Genomic DNA, 23,558 nt, shown 5'->3' with positions numbered 1-23,558 from the left:
CAAATGCGTTACATGTTGAACCTTTCTGTCCGTCTGTCTGTACTGGTAAATTCATTAGCTGGCTACTCTAATACATTTTAGTGGGGATGCATTTGCTATCATACTCCTTCATCTGAACTGTGATTCAATAGTTAACGAATCCCATTAACTCTAACTTCAGAACAGTTGTATTAGTGGTTTCAATCTCATTCTCTTACCTATTTAATTTAATGAGATTCTTAGTTAACTTATTACAGAACTCCATGAGGTTTAACCTTATGTGCTGAATGCTTCCCACAGCTAGAGTAAGAAAAGTTAGCATATTGCCTACAAGCTTGGTGCCACACATCCATCTCTAATGGGGCTATCTGACTCCCACTTCAAATAATGCTGTAGCATGCACCACGCTTGTGACTTTATAGCCACTAGAGAAGCTTGTTGTAGCATGGTGTCAGCATTTTATGAGACAACTAAGTGTGAGGGGTTTTAAAATATATATTATGTGGTTTTGCATACCTTAAAATAGTTACTCCTTTATGTCTTGTGGCATTAAACAAAATATTTGCAAGACCAAGCAATTAATTTAAAACGGACACATTCCTGACTTCCTGTAGACCGTTTCCAGACTCCAGCAAAGCTTATTGATGGCAGAGACATCACTTGGAGTAGGAGCCAGCCACAATGGGGTAAATATTCTGGGACCTAAAAGAAGAAAGACATTTATAAAGGAAAATTGTGCTGAATTCCCCTCCTAGCCTGGCTGTTGGGAGCATTTATCACGGATAGTTAACTTGCTGGAATTTTGCATCTTCCCTTCAAGGATCACCTTTTAACAAGAGGAGAAATAAAAGCATGCATACCGCAGCTCCAGTTGTTTATTAACAAAACTCCACAATATAAAAATTAAGAAGTATGTAATAATGCAATATGTTAGAAAAGCGCCTCTGCTTTTAAAATAAGGATAAAAATATATGTAAGAATAACATACACTAGCAAAAATACTGCAAAACAAAGTCTGGGATCTCCTCTCCTCTTTAGCAATATCATGTCCTCTTTACTTCCGCAAGTTTGTGTTCTAAGACAAATGAGAGAAACTCCTCCCATATCACAGAAAATCCTTAAATTTTGTATTTTATCTCAATAAATAAAAAGTGCAGATGAAAAAAATTCTGCTATACCCATATAAGACCCTAATTAAATTGGGAGAAATGAATGTTACCATCGTCTGAGGATCATTTCTTTGCAGGGGAATTGCAATTCATATGAGAAAGGTTTTGTAACTTATATATTGATGAAAAATCAGGTTACAAATATAACTCCGACTCAGTAGCTTAAGATTCCATTCTGTCTCGCTAGCAATTTGATAACATTTGACCAACATTTTTAATATTAGGAAATTGCCAAATAATGTGTCAAATTATCACCCTCATTCACATCCATTTGCCTCATTGTCCAGTACACCACATTTGAGCAAGCACTCAGAAAGCCGGTAATGTCTTTTCATCATTTTTAATGGCTGTAATTTCATTTTAAACTCACTAGTGGTTCTTATAGTTAAGATTTATCTTGTCAAGGCATGCACATTTTAGATCTCATTATTTGTGGCTGATAAATTCACACTCGCAAGTGGTATTTTTCCTCCTTATCCTGTCAATGAATTTTCTGTCCTTAAATTATAACATTCTATATTAAGATTTTCCTCTCTGTCTTGCTGAAATGTAATTTCAGCTCAAAACTCGGTTTTATGAAGATGCTAGTCTGAGTATATCGTGAGGTAAAAAAATAGGGATGTCGTAAAGGCCAAAAGTATAACTGGGTTCAAAAAAGAATTAGATAAGTTCACAGAGGATAGCTCCATCAGTTGCTATTAGGCAAGATGGTCATGGATGCAATCCCATGTTCCAGGTGTCCCTAAACCACTGAGTGCTAGAAACTGGCACTGGACAAAAGAGGATGGATCACTTGATAATTGCCCTGTTCCGTTCATTTGTCCCAAAGCATCTGGCGCTGGCCACACCTCAGATCCAGACATATCACCTACTCTTCCATAAAACTTGATCAGCCCTTAAAGCTTACATAGTATAGGAGTTTGGAGCAGGTGTGGAAGAACCAGCTATGCTTATAAATAAGTTTGTCAGAAGTTGAGCACAATTAGGTTGGCTCATTTTTATAATTATTATCACCTGATAGCAGTTATTGAGCCACACTTATCCTTGTACAATGCCATGGATTTCAATGCTTTTATACCAGAGATGAATTTAGCCCCTTATGTCTTATTCAATGAATTTCTTTCTTTTTGTTTTGTTGCATATTCTGATTTGCAGTGATGTGAAAAACTAAGCTGGAAAAATTTAAAAAAAAAAACCTTAAGAAATGTACATTGTAAAAAATGAGTGTTTTAGAAAAGGAAAGCATTAAGTACAATTTTGTGTATACTAATATGCAGCACACTTTATTTTTAACTTTATTGTCTTTCAGGGGGATCAGACATTGAATATCTTGATTTCTACAAGCCAGTGGTGTGGTTTTGGATCCTTGTAGGACTTGCTTATTTTGCTGCTGTCCTGAGCATGATTGGAGACTGGCTAAGAGTCATATCGAAAAAGACAAAGGAAGAGGTAAGAGCTTCTTGTATCTAAGAGCAACTTGCTTCTTCATTTATGTTTGGGTTAGAGGTTAGGCAAACATATAGTAAATGATTGCTTTTAGGGCATGAATCAAAGTTGCCTGTATATGAGGTACAGCATGGGCTGACATAGCTGATGTCATTAAACAATTCATTTGTACCAGTCTGGTTGAATATATATTGATTTTATGTTACTATATATAAATTTAGATAAACATACGTATCAATTAAAGGAAAATGTGTGCAGTACAAAAGTGCACCTGTCTTGCTGGAAGGAAAGGTCTCTTTTTACAGGAACTATCTGTGATAGTTAAACCTTTTCCAATGTTTGTGGTAGGAATATTTTCCTTTGATTTATTGCTACATGATAGACAGATATGTAAAGCTAAGAATCAAATATATCACTACATAACCATATTAAACATTAAGAGACTTCTGGACTTATTTTAGTGATACATTAATTTGTCTACTATTACATGCAGTGCACCTAAGGCACATATTGATGGATCACTAAAACATGCCCAGAAGTGTTTTACAATAGTCTCATTCAGTTACATACATATTAATTTGCAGTCAGAGGTGTTGGTTTAAGTTCAAATGTGCTTTTTCATATAAATGTGTATCTATCATTCCAGTGATGATAAAATATTTTAATTAAAATGTAATCGTTTAGCCAAATGGCTTGGTTTCAGTAAACATTTGGGGATAAGTAAAACCTCTTTTGGTTATGGCTAATGTGAACAGGCTTGATTAAAAAACTTTAAACAGAAATTTGTTAGTTGGGGGAAAATATTTTGTTCAAAATCAAGATATGCATTCCATTTGATCATCTGCTAATAGCTCATCTGCAGTAATCAAAGGCAATACAAGGAATCATATTATTTTCAGTGGAGAGATAGTGATTGTGAACTGCTCTGCTGTATCTAGTTCTGTCCTGTGTTGCCTAGGTTCAGTGGTATCATTCCTCTATCTGGTTGCAAAGGGTTGATATGAGTGCATTTTTAGTGTGAATTCATAGTCACTTATTTTAAGAAAAAAACTGGCATCTAATTAATGAAAGGGTATTAATCTGAAGTTCTCTTTTAGTACCCAATATCTATATTAGTTCTGCAGCAGTTAAAGAAGATAGCTGTTCATCTTGGCCCTATTCCTGCAAACCTCTAAGGTTGTTTGTAACTTTACTCACATGAGTAGTCTAGCTGATGTCAATGACACTACACACATGAGTACTTCCATGCACAACATATGTAACAGTTTGCAGGTTTGGAATCCTGCTCTCTGGAAAAGCGGTGAAGGAATCTATGATGCCCATTCAGCAGTGCCTGCTGGTAAGAAAACAGATTACTTTAAATCTTGCTGTTACAGCCCTTAATAATCTAATCCTGACACACTTGAAAAAAACTTCTCTTCCTATGTTACAGTGAGGCAATTGCAGTCAGCTAGGTCATTCCTGCACTCCTGAAATTCCATTTGAATCTATCCTTTACAGGGCCTTCTTAGTTCAGGAAAGCAATTTCTGGAACACCCTAGATAAGTCTCCCTTTGTGAGTCTCTTTAGGGTTTAGAGCAAGGCCCATCTGTTCATGTCAGGGCATCTTTACCATTTTGATCTCCTTTTTTCCTTCATCATCTACCATTTTTAGACTACTTTATTTCATCCAGATTTATTAAAGAAATAAGCTAACCTCCATGGGCCTGTATCCAACTTTTGCTTATGTTCTTTCTAAAGCTTGTTGAGTATCCTGGATACTCCGTCTGGAGATGGGCATTTTATCCCTTAGGGAGAGAGTTTCCAAAGTGCCTAAGAGGTCTTGCCTGGGGGGCAAAAGTCCATTGTAAAGTCAACAGAACTTAGTGCTTAGTGCTTCTAAATTCTTACACTTTTGAAATCTCTCCATAAACAAACATTTGCCATATTGATTTCAGTGAACATCCTTTGAATTCTGTGAAACTTCAAGGACTTAATTTAATATTTTTGGAACGTTATGGTGTTTGGGTTGAAGCACTGACTTGGGATTCAGAAAAGATAGGTTAGATTCCTTGCTGAGCTGTGAATTTCCTGTGTTCACTTGTGCAAGTCACGTAATATGATTCTCATTTACATTAACTTATCATTAGAATATAAATGGGAATCTGGTCCTTAATCTTCCTGTGCTTCGGTTTCCCATTTATAAAACAGAGGTAGAAAAGCTTCCTTTTGTTTTGTTTTGTCTTTTAGGCTACATCTACAATTGAAACTTGGACACCATTCTAATTGCTGGTATTCAGAAGCCCGAGGCTCCATCCCCTGTCCCTTCATTTTTCCACCCCTGCTCTGCCTCTTCCCCCAAGGCTTCGCTTCTTCTCCAAAGGCCTCACCCCATTGCTTGCTCCTCTCCTCCTGCCCCCTGTCACTCACTGGATCATCCCAATGAGCCTACCTGCAGGTGGGAGGCGGCCCCGGCTGATCGGGGCTGGCACGGGTTAATGACCCGGTGCCAATCCCAGCCACACAGTAACTGGACTTTTGGCTTGGGTGCCATTTATGGTAGCCAGGTCCCCAAGAACAGGGTACCTGACAACCCTATGGCACCTGGACACAGAAGCCAAAAAACAGACTGTCTGGGTAAAAACTGGACAGGTGGCAACCCTAGATGTGATTCCCAGCTTGCGTAGACATATCAGCGCTAGCTCTCCTTGAGCTGCCAAGCTAAAAATAACAGTTTATCTGAGGTAGCCTGGGCAGCGCCTCTGGCATGCTGCCCAAGTACATACCCAGAGGGTACAGGGTGGATATGTGCTTGGGGTGGATAGCACAAGCTTCTGCTCATGCAACTCCAGCTACGCTGCAGTTCTTAGCATCCTAGTTCAAGCAGAGATAGCACTGGTACATCTAAGTGAGCTGGGAACCACCCCCTCCAGCTCCAAGTGTAGATTGTAAATACTTCGGATAATGCACAATTGGTACCACATGTTTGCAACACCTAGCAAAATGGAACTCTAATTTGGGCCTCTGTACTACCATGTAGTATATTAAGGTTTTGTTGTTATTAAATGGACCTGGATTTTTTTTAAACTTCACTTATGTGTTGATTTTAACTACGCACTGTCAGCATGTCAGTCCAAACTCAATTCTAGAGAAGATTTAAACAGATTGGAGAGGCGTATGGATGCTTTTAAATTCATTCCCCATTACCAGGTGATGCAGCACAGTACAGTGCCAAACATACTTCCCTCAAGCACCAAGAATGCATACCCTTTTTCCTCCCTTCTCTTTGTAGCCTAAACAAATATTCATGTTCCCTTGGCTAATGCAGGGGTACAGGATATTGTTACACGCTAGTTTGCTCTCTCTCTCTCTCTCCTCTCCGCCCCCTCCCCCCGAGAGAGAGATTAAATACAGCCATAGAATAGCCAGCCCTACTTGCTCAAGTAATTTCATCCCTCAGGTCCTGAAATTTTCATCCTGTTAAGATGCAAAGACTCATTATGTGCTTGTCTGTGAGTACTCACAACAGAGGATGTTGTAGCAGTAGCTGTTAAGCTTCAGAAGTAGTAAAAATTAGCTTGAGCAGACTGAGTTTTGGCAGATTTTTGTGCTATTCTAAGAAAATATTAGAACACTATCTTTCTATTCTGCTCTTGTAATACTGTGTATAAAGGAAGTTATATAGAAGTATACTGTATTATGCTGTAAGTCTTGTCTGGCAGAAGCTTTTTCTGTGTTGATAAATCATAAAAGCTAAATTTGAAAAGCTCTGTTAGTTCATTTAGTGTTTTTTTCCACCAGTACAGGATGATTCCTTGCACTACTGTGCAGAGTTCACTTTGCAAGTGACTGCACACGTGCTACTCCATTAGTGTACTTTTGTGGCTGCCCTTTTGACTGTCTGAGGATCCATGATGAAGTTCATTGATTTCAAGGCCAGAAGGGACCATTATGAGCATCTGACTAGTCTTCTGCCTAACGCAAGCCATAAGATTTCCCTATATTAATTTCTGTTTTAAGTCAAATAGCTGTGCTTCAACTAGAGAATGTCTTTTAGAAAAATATCCTATCTTGATTTTAAAATTTCTAGTGATGGAGAATCCACCACAACCCTTGATAAGCTATTCCAATGATTAATCATCCTCATTTCCAAAAATGTGCACTTCCTTCCAGTCTGAAATTGTCTAGCTTCAACTTCCAGCTGTTGGTTCTTGTTATATCTGCTAGACTGAAGGACCCTCATTATCAGATTTCTGTTCTGCAAGTAGGTATGCAGACTGTAATCAGGGCATCCCTTAATCTTCTCTTTGATAAACTAACCAGATGGAGCTCCTTGAACCTTTCGTTATAAGGCATATTTTCTAATCCTTTAATCATTATCATAGCTCTTCTCTGAAACCTTTTCAATACCCTTCTTGAAATGTGGACATCAAAACCGGACACAGTACTCCAAACCCAGAGGTAATATACTCCTACTTGATATTCCCCTGTTTATACATACAAGGATCAAATTAGTCCTTTTGGCCACAGCATTGCACTGGGAGTTCATGTTCAGCTGATTAACTCTATCCACATCATTTTCAGTAAAATGTTCTTGAACAGTTTCCAATTATTATTCACCTTTTTCCATTTAAATTCTTTCTTCCGGCTGATTTGGCTCATATTTGTTTTCAACTTTTGAAAATTGGCCCTTTAAAAGCACCAAATATATGTACTACTGGTTTAGACTTTATTAGGTATGCACATAGAAATGTAATTCAGTTACATCACTTGCACCTAAGCAACCACTGATTTATTTATTTATTTATTTTTGGTTCTGAGATCGATTCCCTCTTTATCTGATGAGAAGAGGTCTGTATAGAATTCCCCCATACGTTGGATGCAACTTTTTTAGAATGAGAAATTTGTCATCTCTAATTTTTTAGAAATTCCAAGGCGAACTGGCAGCATGAGATCATCTGCATATATCACTCATATTGAAGTCCTCAAGGATCATGCCATATTCCCCCTACACATTATAAATAGATGTTTAAGGAAGCAGTCATGTTCTCTAATGTCATTTAGACACCAGTTATTACCCCATTTTGTGCTTTATCTGTTAGAACATTAACCCATAAAGATTCAGGATCATTTGCTGCTGTTGTCAGCAACTTGGAAGCAGGTAATACCATTTTTGATAGAGTGCCACTCCCCATCCCCTTTTACCCACTCATACCTTCCTAAATAGGTTATAACCAATGATTTTAAGGCTCCAGTCACGTGAATCTTCCCACCAGGTTTCAGTAATACCAAGTTGGTCAAATGTATGTTCATAAATGAGCAATTTTATTTCATCTTCTTTATTACCTGGGCTCCTAGCATTGATGCATAGTCAGTTAATGAATTTCTTCTCTTCAAGACCCTTGGTGCCTTGATTAGAACTTTATTCCTTACATCTTGATTTTATGCTAAATGGGTGCTCCTTTTTTCCCCCTTTCCCTTTTTGTTGTTGGGAACACCCACTTTACTTTTTGTCATCTGGGCCTCTCCACAAGATTCTGTACCAGAAGAAGCCAGAGCAGATTCTGAGTGAACCTGAGTATTGTATTTGTTTGGCTTTCAGATAGACGTTGGAGCCAAGTTCATCCATGGTCTGTTCTGGTTTTCACTGTGCAGATTTTGGTGGAGGGACCCGAATGAAACTCAGAGTGCAATAGGAAGTCCTAGATAACAGCATGATGATTTACTATACAGCAGGGACATTTGACTCTCTCTCAGACTGTGGAGGCATTGCTCATTACATCATAACCTGGAAAAATGAAATTGATGAAATCCAATGAGAGAGAGAATTTAGCATAGAATCTATAATGCCATAAATGATGCATGGCTAAGATTGAAATAATTCAATGTATTAAATAGAATATATTGGACTCTATTAAAATATTCTCCTTAAAATTAAGGACAATAGGGATTTGCTGGAAGTGTGAAGTAGAAACTGAAGAGCATTAGTATATCATGGATAGTAGATATACTATATATAGTATATAAATAATTGATGGATTTTGAGGTTAAAGCTGTATTAGATGTCAAAATACAAGCTATGCCTACATTTCTGCTTTCATTTCTCCATACTCCTCCACTTGCTCCTTATCCCTTCTCAATCTTCTCTCCTTTTGTCTCCTCCTCCCACTCTCTGCTTTACACCTTCACTCATACTGCCTGCCTCACTGTTCTCATATGCAAACCACCTCCAGCAACTCACTGCTTTTTTCCAGTAATTCTTCCTATCACCTTCTCATCATTAATAATCCTCAGAGCTTTCCTCAACTGAACTATAGTTCTGTCTCTTGCTTGTCTTTGCTAACTCGGCTTGTAAATTCTTTAAGACATTTTGTGTTGCTGTTAACTAAACACAGCATGCATTTATAATAAGTGCCTTAAAAAATAATGAGACATGCCAAAGAAAGATCCCATTGAAGTCAAGGAGAACTTTGAGTCAGAAAAGACTGCACAATATGGGCTAATCATAATAATAAGCTGCCCTAGGCTTCTATGCAGTATTGTGAACAACATTAATTCTAACTATCCTTACTTATAGTAAGAAGTGGCTACATGAACCTTTCAGAATGGCAAAACCAATTATGCTATTGGAAAAATATCTGTCCTCCTACAGAAACAGAATTGCATTTAAATGGGCACCATGTTCTGAAGGAAAACTGGGCAGATTGTAGAATAATTTTGATGACTTTTAAAAGTCTATGGAGAAACTTTATCGAAGTTTTGGAAAAGGAATACTAGTGTTGCCTGCATAAATTATTACATTTTCTGGTAAAGAAGAATCGTGTGTGTATTTTCCTTTTTTTCCTTTCTTTGTTGTTTGAACAACTTATACAAGAAATATAATATTAAGAATATATTTTTAGAAAAATATATTCAAGCATGCAGTAACTTGGAGACTCTCCAGATACTGACACAGAGCCAGGGATTGTAGAAAATCTGTTTGACAAATACTGTAGCAGGCAGCCCAAGAGATCCATGCTAAATGAAGACATGCCTCCAGAAGTAGATGAATGATAGTCTATTACTGTTGAAGAAATGCAGCTTCAGTATTTGCTGAAAGGCATTAATTCTGACTGTATGATTCAGTAAAAGTACAGTCTGACTCCACTAATTTGCCACAGTGTCTGACAGAATATTTGAAAACAGCTAAAAACTTTTGTGCGATCAATTGATGTGACAAATATTGGTGAAAGAAAATGTTGCTGCAATATCATCTGATTTATTCAACCCAACTGCAGTAGCTGATGACAGGCCTGGGTTGTTTATGTCAATGGTTATGATAGAGTTACACAGCTATAAAAATATTACAAATATAGTACTAAGGCCTGCAAATTACCTAGCTTTTATGGTAGATATGTCATGACCCTTTACTAAGAAAAGTGGAACAGATTGTAAATTAATTGTTATGGGCAGACGTAGCATTCCCTTGTTAATGCAGTTCTGTAAGGCTTGGTAGGGAGTGTTAGCTGGCCAAAGCAGAACGTTGTACTACCTGGTGTTCAAGGAGGGTATAAGACTTAATAGTATTAACAGCTAAAAGTGTTTTTTTCTTATAGTTCAAGGGCTACTGGCATGCCTTTCTGAAGCAGAAGATGCCATTAACTTTGCCCTCATTCCCACTGATCAATTGCAAAATTCCTGTTGACACTTTGGTGGGAATCAGGAGCAGATCAGCTCTATTATTAAGTACATTAACTCTTAATATAAAAATAAGTGCCTTTTAAACTACAATGTGGAATAAATCCTGTATCTCTGTCCAATTTGCTGTGATCTGGTATGAAAGCACAAAGAAGTCAGAAAGCCAGTTTAAACAGTTATTTGTGTATTTCCAGCATAGAGAAATTACCCCTTCCTCCCCACTCCTGGCTTTAGGAGTAGCGGGACGAGGCATGGCTGCAATACTACTCCATTGTGGTAATCTCCAAATGATAGAATAGCCTTCTGAGGGCCAATACCAGCCAAGGCAAAAGACAGCAGCTCTCAGGATGTTACGTTGCTCCAGGGACCGGTCCAGCTCCAGGATCAGAGTGTGTGTATAAGTTCTGTAAAGCACCCTTCCCTTCCTCTTCTCTCCCCCCACCCCAGCCCCTGTGCAAATCAACAATCTTTTAGGATATGTCTTTGATGTCTGTTTTCATATGCAGCCATAATAATACTCATAACTCTATTACTGTTGCTTGGGTTTTGCTAAAGTTAAGTGTAGTGTATCAGTCCTTAATTGGGGAAGGGTACCATATGCTTGTAAGGTGATAGTCTTGCTATAATTAATCTTGTCTAAGTTCTACAGTCCAGTTTATTCTTTTCCTTCTCTGCTAATGTAACTATATTTTGCTTAGAAAGTAAATTACAGAAGGCATGGAGAGAATAATAAATGTTATTGTCCCATCAAAATAACATTTATAATACAATTTTGAGAGCCCACAGGTAAGTCTGTCAGGAATAAGTGGTGTTGAGAGAAAAGACTACATAACCCCATTGATGCTACACTTTCTTTTATTTTTTTAATTAATTGTTTATATTTTTAAAATATCAGAATTATTTTGATGAATGCCACTGCATTGCTGAAGATTTTTAAATCCTGGGTACTCAATAATAACTCAATGTTTTGAATGTTAAAAGTATGATAACCAATGTATCTGTCAGGAGTTCAGCTGATCTAATTTAGACTCCTGCAGCACACTTGAGAGTCTGAAATGTATCAAATGGGGTGGGAAGTGAAAGACAAGCAGAGATAGAGATGTGAGTTTTTGGAGGATAGATCTATTGCTAGAATCAATTCACACGGCAAGACAGACTAGGAGTCAGGAAGGCAGGGGAACATGCTGTGCACAGTAATCTTAAGTAGGCGATCTGCCTCTCTGAAGTTCAGCTTTGACAGTACTAGCTTTCCTTAAACTTCCTCCTATTCATTATTCTCTATACTTTGATTACTCAGAACTGTGATTTGGTCTTTTGACTATATGTTCTGTTGAAAGGCAAGATTTCAGCAGGAGTTCTCCCTTGTAGTCTTTCCCTTCACTTCTGAGTGCTGCTGCTCTTAAATTTCTGTGTTTCCTGTGATAATACTTGCCCAACCACGAATCTTAATAATTTAGGCTGGCATTTTCATAGGATCCAAAGGGAATTAGAAGCTTAAATCCCATTAAAATTCAATGAAAGTTGAGTGCTTAGCTCTTAGGGTCCTTTGAAAACCCGAGCCCCAGGCTCTTGAACGGCGCCTATTCAAGTTGATGGGAGAATTTCCATTGACTTGAATGGCTTTGAATAAGGCCTTTAAAGACTGGATCTGGAACTTCACCAGTGAAAAGTATGGACTTCACTTTGCTTTGAATTTTGAGGGGAAAATTATTAATAGCGGGAGTGGGTAAAATGTACTTTATTGCGGACCGGATTGGGTGGACAAAAAACCCAGACTTCAGTAACTTGGGGGAAAACATTCAATCTCTCCTCAGTTTGTCATAAATAGAATTTCAGCAATGTTAAGCCAGTTTTTCTTTTTTTTTTTAAATAAATATTTTAATACTTAAATTTAAGTGAGGGATAGAAGGGACGGAGATTTGATGTCTATTATAACTGGAATTAAAGTATTTCTTTACATGGTTTAAGCAAGTTTTTTTTATTCTTTTAGTGGTAAAAATTGTGTCTGAATTCTGTGTGTGTGTGTGTGTGTGTGTGTATTATATAGGGGGAATCTGTTTCTCTTGCAGGATTTGTGAGATCTAAGGTTTTTTGCAGGTGGGACAAAAATGCAAGAAACAGAGCGGGAGCACGTGGGAGTGGGCATTGTGGGGCGGGACAGATGTGGGATTAAAAAAATAGTCCTGCGCAAGGCTCTTCTTGTAGGCATGTTAAGCAAATTTGATTCACATACAGTCTATTGATCCCATTGGCACCAATGGTAAAAACTTCTACTGATGTCAGTGGGAATGGGATTGAGCCTATAAGGATCAAATCATGAGGGTTACTGCACTGACTATAGTATTTCTTGTCTCTTTTCTTGTCACAGCAGCAAAGAGTTAGGGTAAATAAAACCCCAGATAACATATGAAATTCTATTTTGAAATTCAGTTTACTCTAGAGACTGGAAAAACCACGAGTTGCTTTTAGTTTTGCAAAACCTCCTTGGTTAAATCTTATTTTGTAAAATCACAACCAGAATTAGTTTGCTGCAGAGTCTTGTTTTGTCTTAAGTTTAGGCTCATTCAGATACGGTTACCATTTTGAGCTGTCTTTATAATTAATGTGCTGTCTAGAGGTTATAGCCCAGCACAAGAATTATACCCCCAGATCATCCACAGACTTGTTGTATTGGGCAAGGCAACGAACCTATCTATGCTTCAGTTTCCTCAGCTGTAAAAATGAAGATACTATACTTCTGTACCTCAGGGTGGTGGAAGGGTAAATTCATTAATGTTTGTAAAGTTCTTTATAATCCCAGCATGAAAATTGCATGAAAATGCAAATAATTTCTTAGGCTGTGCTATTCTGTTTGTTCTCTTGCAAACTCTCTTACAAACTCCTGTTGCACCATGACACTCCTAGAGGATGGGGGGAAGGAAGAAGGAGAAGGAGTATTTAGAGACTGTTGCAGCAGGGTTTTGGGGACAATATGACACCCAAGGGGGCATCATATTTCCTTGTGCCACATCTCAGTGGATTTGTAGTATTCCCCATCTGTGAAATCATGTCTTGAGAGGATGTGAGGGAAGTGGGAGTCTTGATTTAATTGGGATCAAGATTGGATCCAGGGCTAAAACAATCAGCCTCCTTTCTGGTGGACAATGTTAGAAGCACTTACATGTATCTGAATAAAGAAACTTTGTCAAAAAGTTACATTTCAGAATTAAAAGATGGAGCACTACATTTATTTTTAATTATCATCCATTGATCTGGTTTAACTGTACTCACATATAATAGCTAATAACATTTGGGTACAATTACCAGCAGCTTTTCTGCATAATGACTGTACAAATACAGCAGACTTACACCAAATTAAAGGTGTTCCATTGTAATTGACGTACAAGGAAAACTTTAATATGCTGTCTTGTGTGCTTCTACTTGTACAGGGGATAAGAGGTAAATAATTTCTCTACTCCTGTCTTTTGCACCCCTATTTTGCCAGTGTGGAGAACACAGGATAAATCTAGTTCTGTAATAAGTAAAGCCATAAGTCCTGAAACAGATTGTAAATCTTGTGAAAAATGGCTGTCTGCTACATTAATTGGTGAAATGGACAATTTTATAACTTCTGAGCTATTCAGCTTATGCCTACAAACGTTGGGTCAGATCCTCAGCTGATGTAAATCAGCAAAGTTTCATTGAAGTCAGTGTAGCTTTGTTGCTTTACACCAGCTGAAAATCTGGTCCATTGGTATTTGTGCTGACATAGCTTACAGAGATTCTTCAAATATTTAGCCTTACTACTTTATCATTGTAATGAAGCTTTTTACAGTTTTTACATTATCTGTAAATAAATTCAGTGTGCTGTACAGAAAACAGCATATAGTAAATGTGTCTGCATTAGGCAGGCTAGAAGGTTTGCTTCTAGTGAAAAATGTTCCTGTATGTTCCATTACATACCAGGATCTGTGCAGGGGTAACTAACAGAAAGGCTGATGTAGTACAAGAACATACACCTCTTCAAAGACATTTTAGAGTAGCTTCTGAATATTCCTGTTCAGCTGCTGTCTAATGAAGGAAACAGTGTGTCATGGATAGATTCTGTACCAGAAAGAGTACTGCATCATCATACATGTCTAGCTTCATCTATGATAAATGTTAAAAATCAAAAGCTGCTGATATGGGGCTCAACTAATAAAGAATTAAGGGAAGGGAATGTAATTAATGTAAATCAGCATGGGTTTATGGAAAAGAGATCCTGTCAAATTAACTTGACATCTTTTTTGATGTGGTTACAGGTTTGGTTGATAAAGGTAATAGCATTGAAGTCCTATACTTAGGCTTCGATAATGTGTTTGACTTGTTACCATGTAGCATTTTGATTATAAAATTAACATGGGACACCTTAAATGGATTAAAAACTGGATAACTGATAGGTCTCCAAATGTAATTGTCAAGCAGGAATCATCGTCAAGCATATACGTTTCTGGTGGGATCCTGCAGGCATCAGTTCTTGGCCCAATGCCATTTAACATTTTTATCAATGACCTGGAGGAAAACATAAAATCATTGCTCACTTAAAAACTACTTGCTTACAAAATCAGACATAAAAATACAAAAGTGTCACATCATGCTATTACTGAAAAATTGCTTACTTTATCATTTTTACCATATATCATTATAAAATAAATCAATTGGAATATAAATATTGTACTTTTATAGGATATAGAGCAATATAAATAAGTCATTGTCTATATGAAATTTTAGTTTGTACTGACTTCACTAGTGCTTTTTATGTAGCCTGTTGTAAAACTAGGCAAATATCTTGATGAGTTGATGTACCCCCTGGAGGACCTCTGTGGTCCACACTTCAAAACTAATGTAGAAAAATTAAGAGAGGTTCAGAAAAGAGGTACAAGAATGATTTAAGGTCTGGAAAATGCGGTATACAGTTGGAGATGTAAGAAGCTCAATTTATTCATCTTATCCAATAAAAATTTTTTAGATGACTTCAAAATAGGCTATAAATAACCAGAAGGGGAGAAGATAGTAGAGAACTCTTTAAACTAGCAGACGCACACATAGCAAAATACAGTGTCTGGAATCTGAAACTAGATGAATTCAGACTAGAAATAAAGGACAAATTTTTAACAATGAGGTAGTTAACCATTGAAACAACTTGCTTGGAGCTATGATGGATTCTGTATCACTGGCATTCTTTAAATCAAGACTTCATGTCTTTCTAAAATATAACCTATAACTCAGCCAAAAGTTATAGGCTCAATGCAGGTGAAATTCTATGGCAATCATAATGGTACCTTCTGGCCTTTAAATCTATTAATGTAATGAAATCTAGGACATATTCATTTGTTAATGAAGAATATTATTTTCCTTCAATGATTATATCCTGTGCAGTCCTGCCAAGTCCTGCATGACACTCAAACATGCAGGCCACCACTCATGTATTCCCACAGCCCAGACTGAATGTCATGTATTCAACCGGGTTGCAGAAATGGGTTGCAATTGTAGGTGGCCCCCCATCAGAGATGCCAGCTGAGCAGGCACCACAGTGGCCTAAGCAGTTTCTATCTCATTGCTTCCTCTGCTGGATCTGAGCAGCTGGTCTAGCAGGAGAAAATGGAGGCTAATCAGCCAGCTTCCTCCCCAGACACTCCCATTTACCCAACCCTCAGCAACCCCACCCGGCTGCCCCATCTTCTCTCTGGGCACTGTGCTACAAACCCAGATGTCCCCAGTTTATGCCCAAACTACTCAGCTACATCCTTGGTTACCTAGCTACCACTCAGCCAATCCCTAGTCATCCAGCTATCTCACTGGACACCACCACAAACCCATTCCATCTCCATCTTCTCCCCCCTCCACGCCTACAAATCCACCTTGCCTTAGTTATGTCCAGATTTACCCAATCTCTCATTACCAAATTTTTTCTCCAGACACCCCCAGAAACACAATTTTCCTTAGTTAATTCCCAGTTTTCTCCAGCCTCTTCCAGCTCTGCTGGTGGCCCCCATCCACCATCATCTTTCACCCAAACATCCTCATAAACCCACATACCTGGCTTCCTCCTCTCAGATAGTTCTACCCAGCACACACCTACTCCCAAGACTTTCTTCAGCATCTACCTACCTGCCACAGCTATCACGTTTTGTGCAGCTTTTTGTCCTACCTCTGCTGCTATTCCAAGTAGGGTATATTCACTGTAAACTGAAGGTTATGGTCATATACAAATTACTTGCAAATACGTAAATTATGCAGTAAGCTAATTTGTATCTTTGAAATAATTTGCACGAAGTTTTGCAAATGGAACTGGACAAAACTTGACAGCTCTGCAACAAGAAGTTGGAGTTGAAAAAGGGATAAATTTAAACTGAGTGTCAGAGAACAATTCCTAATTAAAAGGACAATTAGTCTGGGGAGTAAATTTCTCTAGAGAGTGGTGAGAGCCCCCATTACTTCAGTAATTGTATAATTGGACTAGGCAGGAGTGCAAAATGTACTACAGCAAGGAATCTTGCATTAAGTTTACTGTGTGAAGAGATATAACATACAAAAAAAAAAAACTATAAAAAAAGGTTGCAAAGTCAAACACTCAAAAAGTAGGAAATTTTTACCCCTTGTGCGTTTGCATTTTGATGTCTATTACTGTGTGCTTGTAAAGCAGCTAGCTCTCTCATTTGTGGGCTAATCTCATTTGAGGGCTTCTGGACACCACTGGAATATAAATGGATGATGATATTATGATATAGCTGTCAAATATATAAATTTTAGGGAATCCACGAAGAAGCTGAAAGGAAATGAGGAGGTATTCTTTGCTGAATGACTCCTAAATATTTTCCAATTGCAGTGTTGTATAATAGGCCAAATTCATTACTATTGTAAATGTTCAAGTCAGTACAGTTACACCAGTGATGAATTTAACCCAGCTAGACTGTCCTTCTCAAAAAGTAAGTAACAACTGGATGGTGCACAGCTTTTTATAACACGTTCTTCTTTTAGAATGTGGAATAGACTGTTTTAAGAGGAAAAGTGGAAAACAGGTCAGTTTTATTTACTAAACCCCTTATCTCTTTATAGTTATGAATGATAGGACTTATTTTTGAAAGAATGGCAGCTCTTATTGAATGCTTTTGCATCTTGAGTAAGAGAGTGCTTCACTGTAGCTGGCACATCCAAGAGTCTGTTCAGTCAATCCAAGATATTGGGTGAGGTGTGTTTTATAGAGAACTGCATTCAGAAAGGCAACAATTTCTGGGAGTTTATATCTGAATCAGATGTTAGAGAGGCCCAAAGCACTGTTAAACTCATAAATGGTTCTGGCAGAAAATACATCCAGATGTCTTTGCTCAGATGTACTAATCCAACAACTGCATTTAAAAAGAATCGATTTGAGACACAGTTCCTATTTCATACATTTTGTGGGCTGTTATGAATGAAAAGCATTAACTTGATGGCTATTGCACTATGGTGCCATATGCTTTGAAAGCTTTCTAAATCTACTCCACTTAGCTGTTAAATTTCATATCCTGGAAAAAATTTGCAATGGAATATTTTTTAATGATTAGAGTGGATGTTTTGTCTCTTTTACATATGTCCCCAAAGTAGTAATGTTCATTCTGGATGATAGTGTCCATCTCCATTTCCCAAATAGGTCAGACAATACTAATAGGGTCAGTGGAAAAGAGATTTTTTTTAATGAGAGATTGAAAAAGAGTGACAAGTGGCAAAGTGAGCAGAGTATAAATATCATTAACCATCAGTGGCGATCTGGATGAATTGATTCTGAGTGGAATTTAGCCTCTCTCCCTTCTCAAAACAACATTTCCCTATTCTGTTGTATTGCTGTTGTATTCTGTTGTATTGCTGTAGATTCTGCTTTTAATTATGAAATGCTCAATGCAGTCCACCATGGTTTGCTTCTGTACTGAGCACCCTTTACAAAGAGAACATTGGTACTAAATCCAATGAAGTGCTGTGACAGGGTGGACTAGGCCCAGAGCCTCCCTGCTGGAGGCCTCAGGGTCCTGCCACACCTGTCCCAGGAAAGGAGCAGAAGAGCTAAGTCTTCCAACTGGCCTAGAGAGACTGCAGAAAGCAGCCCATCAGGAGGGAAGGCTGCAAAGGTCTAGCCAATCAGAGGGTTGCAGACTAGTATAAAAGGAGCTGCAGAGATGACCAGAGTCAGTTCCTTGCTGGAGCCAGAAAAGTGTAGAAGGTGCTCCTGGCTGGCCAAAGGGAACTGCAGCACCATGGACAGTTCAGTGTTGGCTGGGACTGGGCGAGTGAGAAAGTGCTCCTGTCTGACTGCTGGATCTGAACATAGAAGAGCCCTGAAGTAAGGATAAAACATTGGCAAAGGCTGGGGCCACAGGGAAGTGGCCCAGGGAACTGAAAGCAGTTTTGTTAAAGGGACATGGTGGCTCATGGCTGTTATTCTTAGGGTGCCTGAGCTGGGACCCCCCATAGGCCACTGGGGAAGTGGTCTACAATTGGACAGTGATAAACCCACTGGGGAAGTGGTCTACAATTGGACAGTGATAAACCCCCAGAAGGGGATCTGAACTATTTAGTGGCCCAGCTGGAGAGCTGGGGCCAGAAGGGTCCAGAGTTGGTGAAACCATTGCCTCCAGGGAGGAAGCGCTGGGGATACAGATTGATACCTGAGCTGGGACTGTTTAAAGACTGCAGACACACCTGATCAGAAGGGGCACTCATGAGTGGTGCGTGCCATGCCGTTACAAGCTCACACAACACGAAAATGAAGTCTGTTTTTGCTCAGACACTCCTAGGGCTAGTAGTCTGATTTCCCCCCCCCCCCCCCCCCCCATCACTCCTTTTTGAGATGTTCTTCCTCAATTTTGCACACATGCATATTTAATTTTTCTGTACCTTAGCTATTATCTTCATTTTGGGGACAACTATGTCCAACAATTGCTGCAAGGTTTGTATTTATGTTGCATCTGTTATCTGGGGATACCAAAGAACTTTACAGGCAAAATATTATTGTTGTACACTAAGTGCCAGATTCCCAAGTACAGCTGAATTGTGCCTAGTTCATGACCTGGGATAGAGGGCAATGTGATTCTAAGCCATTTTTACACTCTCTTCATCCTCATTCTGACCAGAGGCCAAAACAGGCTCCAGCATACCATAGAGTAGCCTAGTTGCTACTCTAACTTATGCTGACTAGAGCAATCCCCTAGACATCAGTGATCATTGGAGAGCACAGTCCTCTGTCTCTGGCCATCTCGTGTTCATGGCCCATCCAGGAATGTCCTCTCTACATCTGGGTGAGAGGAAGGAAAAAGAGGGTGGTATGGAGCAGCTCTCTCCAACCCCTAGCAATGCTGGAGCACCACAAAGGAGACAGAGCTAGGAACCAGATTCAGGCCTGATGTGTTTTGGTGGTGGTGGTGATGTTTAATATTTGTATTGTGGTACCGCCTAGAGGCCCCAATCAACTGTGAGGACCCCATTGCCCTAAAGCACTGTATATCTGTATAATGAAAAGACTGTCCCTGCTTCAGTATAAAGCAAGACTGCTGGTGTATATAGCAACCAGAAGGGGAGGTCACAAGGTAACAAGAAGACTGTTGTGATTAATTTAGTAAGCAGTAGCCAGAGAGTGCCTAACCATTGGCCTCTATCACCTGCACAGGGTCAGGATCTGAACCTGGGACTAGAGCTGTACAAATAATGGATGTTTCGGTTTGCTGGCAATTAAAACAAAATTGTTTCAGGGCTAAATTTTTGGCAAGTAGAAAAGTCAAAGTTTTGGTTTGTGTTAAATGAAACATTTAGATTTTTTTAGGTTGTTTTCAACAAAACAAATAGGTGAAATCAACCTGAATTCACGTTTTGGTGTTGCTGAATCTTTTTTTTTTTTTTTTTTTTTTTTCCACTAAATAAATATAAATCAGTTGAAACATTCCACCCAGTTCTTGGGACCTTCATCACCATGGAACAAATCTTTTACATGAGAACTCTCAGTGAGTACTTTCATTTTTTTAAATAAAAAAATAAATGATGATGATCATTCAATAGTTGTCCACTGCTCACGTTCCTCTTATTGGCTAATGTTTCCCTTTATCATAAAATGAAGACTAAGATTGTGGAAATGAAGAGGATGTGCTCAGCCAATAGCTGCCCTCTTCTGGAATGTTACTTAATATATAACATCTCTTTCTGTTTCAATCACACAACAACTCACTGTTGCTGTATTTTATCCCTTATTCTTTTTCAGAAAGTTAAATATGATTAAGAACCTAAAGGTTATTTTTTCACATTGAATTATTCTACTGCTAGAAAGTTCGTGGAAATTATTTTTTTCTAACTTCTCAGCACATAGGTATTTGCAATCAGTTGTTCCCACTCTGTCTGAGCACAGCATATATATAATCTAGGCTTACGGGTTACCTGGGGTTTGTTTGACTTTATTGATAACTTAAGGAAAAAGCCATGAATGAGTTCTCACCAAAGTTGGCTGTTCTTAGGGTTTTCTCTCAATCCCAGCTTTGTGTTCCTCAGAGAGACCCTCTAATCTCTTCTGTGAGCCTTCTTGGAGTTAATGATATCTACATTCCAGTATTATTTAGCAGAAATTACTTTGCATATTTGTGCAAGGTTCTATCTCCTGAATTTAAGGTCACTGACCAGAAGAATCTGTATTCCTTGTCAGTTCTATGGAAATTGTCACTATGCAGCAGCTGCAAACAGCAAATATTTTAAAAATTGGCTAGGAGCATGGTGAAACTCAGTTCTCCAGAAGTGGAGACTAGTTATTCTAGTAAGTAGTGGAGCTAGTATACTAACTTAAATTCTATTGGAGAGAGACAATAATTGACCCATAAGCTCAGTGGACTTTCAGTTGCAAAGTCATGCTAATGTGTATAAGAAAATATAAACCTTGAAGTTAGGCATGGTTTTTTGATAGATTTGAGAACAGCTTTCTGTAACCACATGTTCAAATTCCAATAGGATTGATGTAATCCTTCAGTGTTCCAGTGTCAATAAATGGAGTCCGATAATTTGAATGAAATGTTAGTATTCTTTTTTAGTATTCTGTGTGGATCCTGAAGATCCTGAGAAATTTTTTAAGAAGAAGGATCCTCAGCTTCCTAAATCCCTTTCCTCTATTGTTGTGCTGTTTGCCTGACTGCCACATCTGTTGCAGTAGGTGCCAGCCTTCTTTGGTGAATTGACATTGCATGGATATAGTTTATAAAGTGCCTGGGGATCCTTCCAAATGAAAGGTGTTAAATAAACATACTTTATTTGTGATTCAGTAAAAGATATTACCTCACCCACCTTGTCTATAATACCCATTTGATGTCCTTCCCCAACAATATCCAAACTCTATTTTTTGGGGGGTGGGGAAGAACACTTTCCAGTTTTTAGGATTTTAAGTCTCAACTATAGGCTGGTGGCACGATCCAGCTGGGGTGTCGCGACCCTTCCTCGCGCCCAGGCTCCGAGGAAGGCCACAGCGCTTTTGGTCTAGAGGAATAAGTGGTGCCAGTTACCAGTCTTTAGCTCTGGTCCCTGGCGAGGCAGGCTTCCTTCAGTCTGTAGCCCTCTGGCCCTCCCATAGGGCAGGGCTCATAAGGGGTCTGTAGCCCCAGCCTTCCAACAGGTGGGGCGATCATGCAGTCTACTGCCCCCAGCCCTCTGGCAGGGCAGGGCAGGGCAGGGCAGGGCAGGCAAGCAGTCTCTAGCCCCCGGCCTTCCCATAGGAGGGGCTTGCAAAGAAGTTTACAGCCCCTGGCTCGCAAGCCGGGCAGGGCTGATGAGGCAGTCAGTAGCCCCCGGCTCTCCAGCAGGCAGGGCAGGCGAAATAGTCTGGAGTGCCTGGCCTTGCAGGCAGGCAGGGTGAGTAGAGCTTGGTATCCTCTGCTAGGCAAGCTCAGAGGATATCAAGCACTCCCGGGGTGGTTAGGAAAGGCAGGGGAGGGGGACACAGGCCCACCCAACTCCTCTGCGTCCCAGCCCAGGGCCCTACCAGTGGCAAAGTGGTCAGCAGGGATCCAGCCACAACAGGCTGACTGGTTTGGCCACGCACTCAGCCATTCTCTAGTTGGCTGTCCCTGGGCTACTTCCTCCCACCCAATCCCTGGGTAACTTCATCCACTCGTCTCCCTCTGGGTCGCTGGGGTAGTCGGCAAGCAGACGTCCTGTGAGTCCCTCACCGTCGACCGGTGGCAGGTCTGGGAACTTCTTGGGATCATCAGCAAAGAGCAGCTCCTCCAGGTCACAGGGCCCCAGGGGTTCCTCCAGTCCACCAGGTTCAGTCCACTCCTGAGGGTCCTCTATGTCAGGCAGCTCCTCCAGGTCAGAGCCAGCCTCAGGGGGTTTCTCCCACCCAGCAGTACCGGGTAGCTGCTCCCAGTCATTAGGGCCCAGCGGCCCTACCCAGTCACTCGGGGCTGCTAATCCTGGCAGGCTTTGGAGGCTCCAGTCAGTGGGGCGGTTGCTCCAAATAGCTGCAGGGCCTCGGTCAGGCCTAGACCACAGCCTCTGGGAAGACACATCTGCCTCCAGCAGCAGCTTCCTCCTCACTGAGCTGCAGGGCTGGCCTTTTATATTTCTCTTTCCTGCCCTGGCTCTACCCCTCTGCTTCCGGGCTGTTTGGCCGGTAGGGTCTTGTTCTGCCCAGCCTCAGGTCCAGGCTCCGAAGAAGGCCACACTGCCTTCCTACAGGGCCAAATCAATTCATTATAATTTCACTCCATATCAGTGGAATTAAACCACAGATTAATATGGCTCAAAGCGTCAGAGGATCAAATAAATCTTGACATTAAAAGTTAAGATTTCTTAGTGTTCATAGACTGTAAGGTCAGAAGGGACCAATATGATCATCTAGTCTGAGCTCCTGCACAATGCAGGCCACAGAACCTCACCCATCCAATCTTGTAATAGACCCCTGACCTATGACTGAGTTATTAAAGTCCTCACATCATGGTTTAAAGACTTTAAGATACAGAGAATCCACCAGCAAGTGAGCTGTGCCCAATGCTACAGAGGAAGGCAACCCCTCTCCCCGCTCCAGAGCCTTTGCCAATCTGCCCTGGGGGAAAATTCCTTCCGATCCCCAAATATGGCGAACAATTAAACCCTGACCATGTTGGAAAGACTTACCAGTCAGACCCGCAGGAAAGAATTCTCTGTAATAACTCAGAATCCACCCTATCTAATATCCCTTCACAGACCATTGGCATATCTACCATGAGTAGTCAAAGATCAGTCAATTGCCAAATTAGGCTGTCCCATCATACCATCCACTCCATAAATTTATCAAGCTCAGTTTTGAAG

At 39.8% G+C, this 23,558-nt stretch overlaps 1 protein-coding gene across 1 annotated transcript in view; it reads left to right on the top strand.

Moving 5' to 3' along the window:
* Nucleotides 1–23,558, top strand: part of KCNK2 (potassium two pore domain channel subfamily K member 2) — a 201,536-nt gene that overhangs the window by 169,184 nt on the left and 8,794 nt on the right. Inside the window, exon 9 of the mRNA XM_067564966.1 lies at nt 2,458–2,597. Within this exon, the coding sequence (XP_067421067.1) occupies nt 2,458–2,597 (140 nt within the window). The remainder of the gene's footprint in view (nt 1–2,457; nt 2,598–23,558) is intronic.

The sequence above is a fragment of the Emydura macquarii genome, unplaced genomic scaffold (assembly GCF_026122565.2).
Source record: "Emydura macquarii macquarii isolate MOO-44397 ecotype Brisbane River unplaced genomic scaffold, CSIRO-AGI_Emac_v2 contig_2676, whole genome shotgun sequence".
NCBI classification, from domain to species: domain Eukaryota; kingdom Metazoa; phylum Chordata; order Testudines; family Chelidae; genus Emydura; species Emydura macquarii.
The sequence above is the reverse complement of the archived record's forward strand: the minus strand, read 5'-3'. Positions and strand labels throughout refer to the sequence as shown.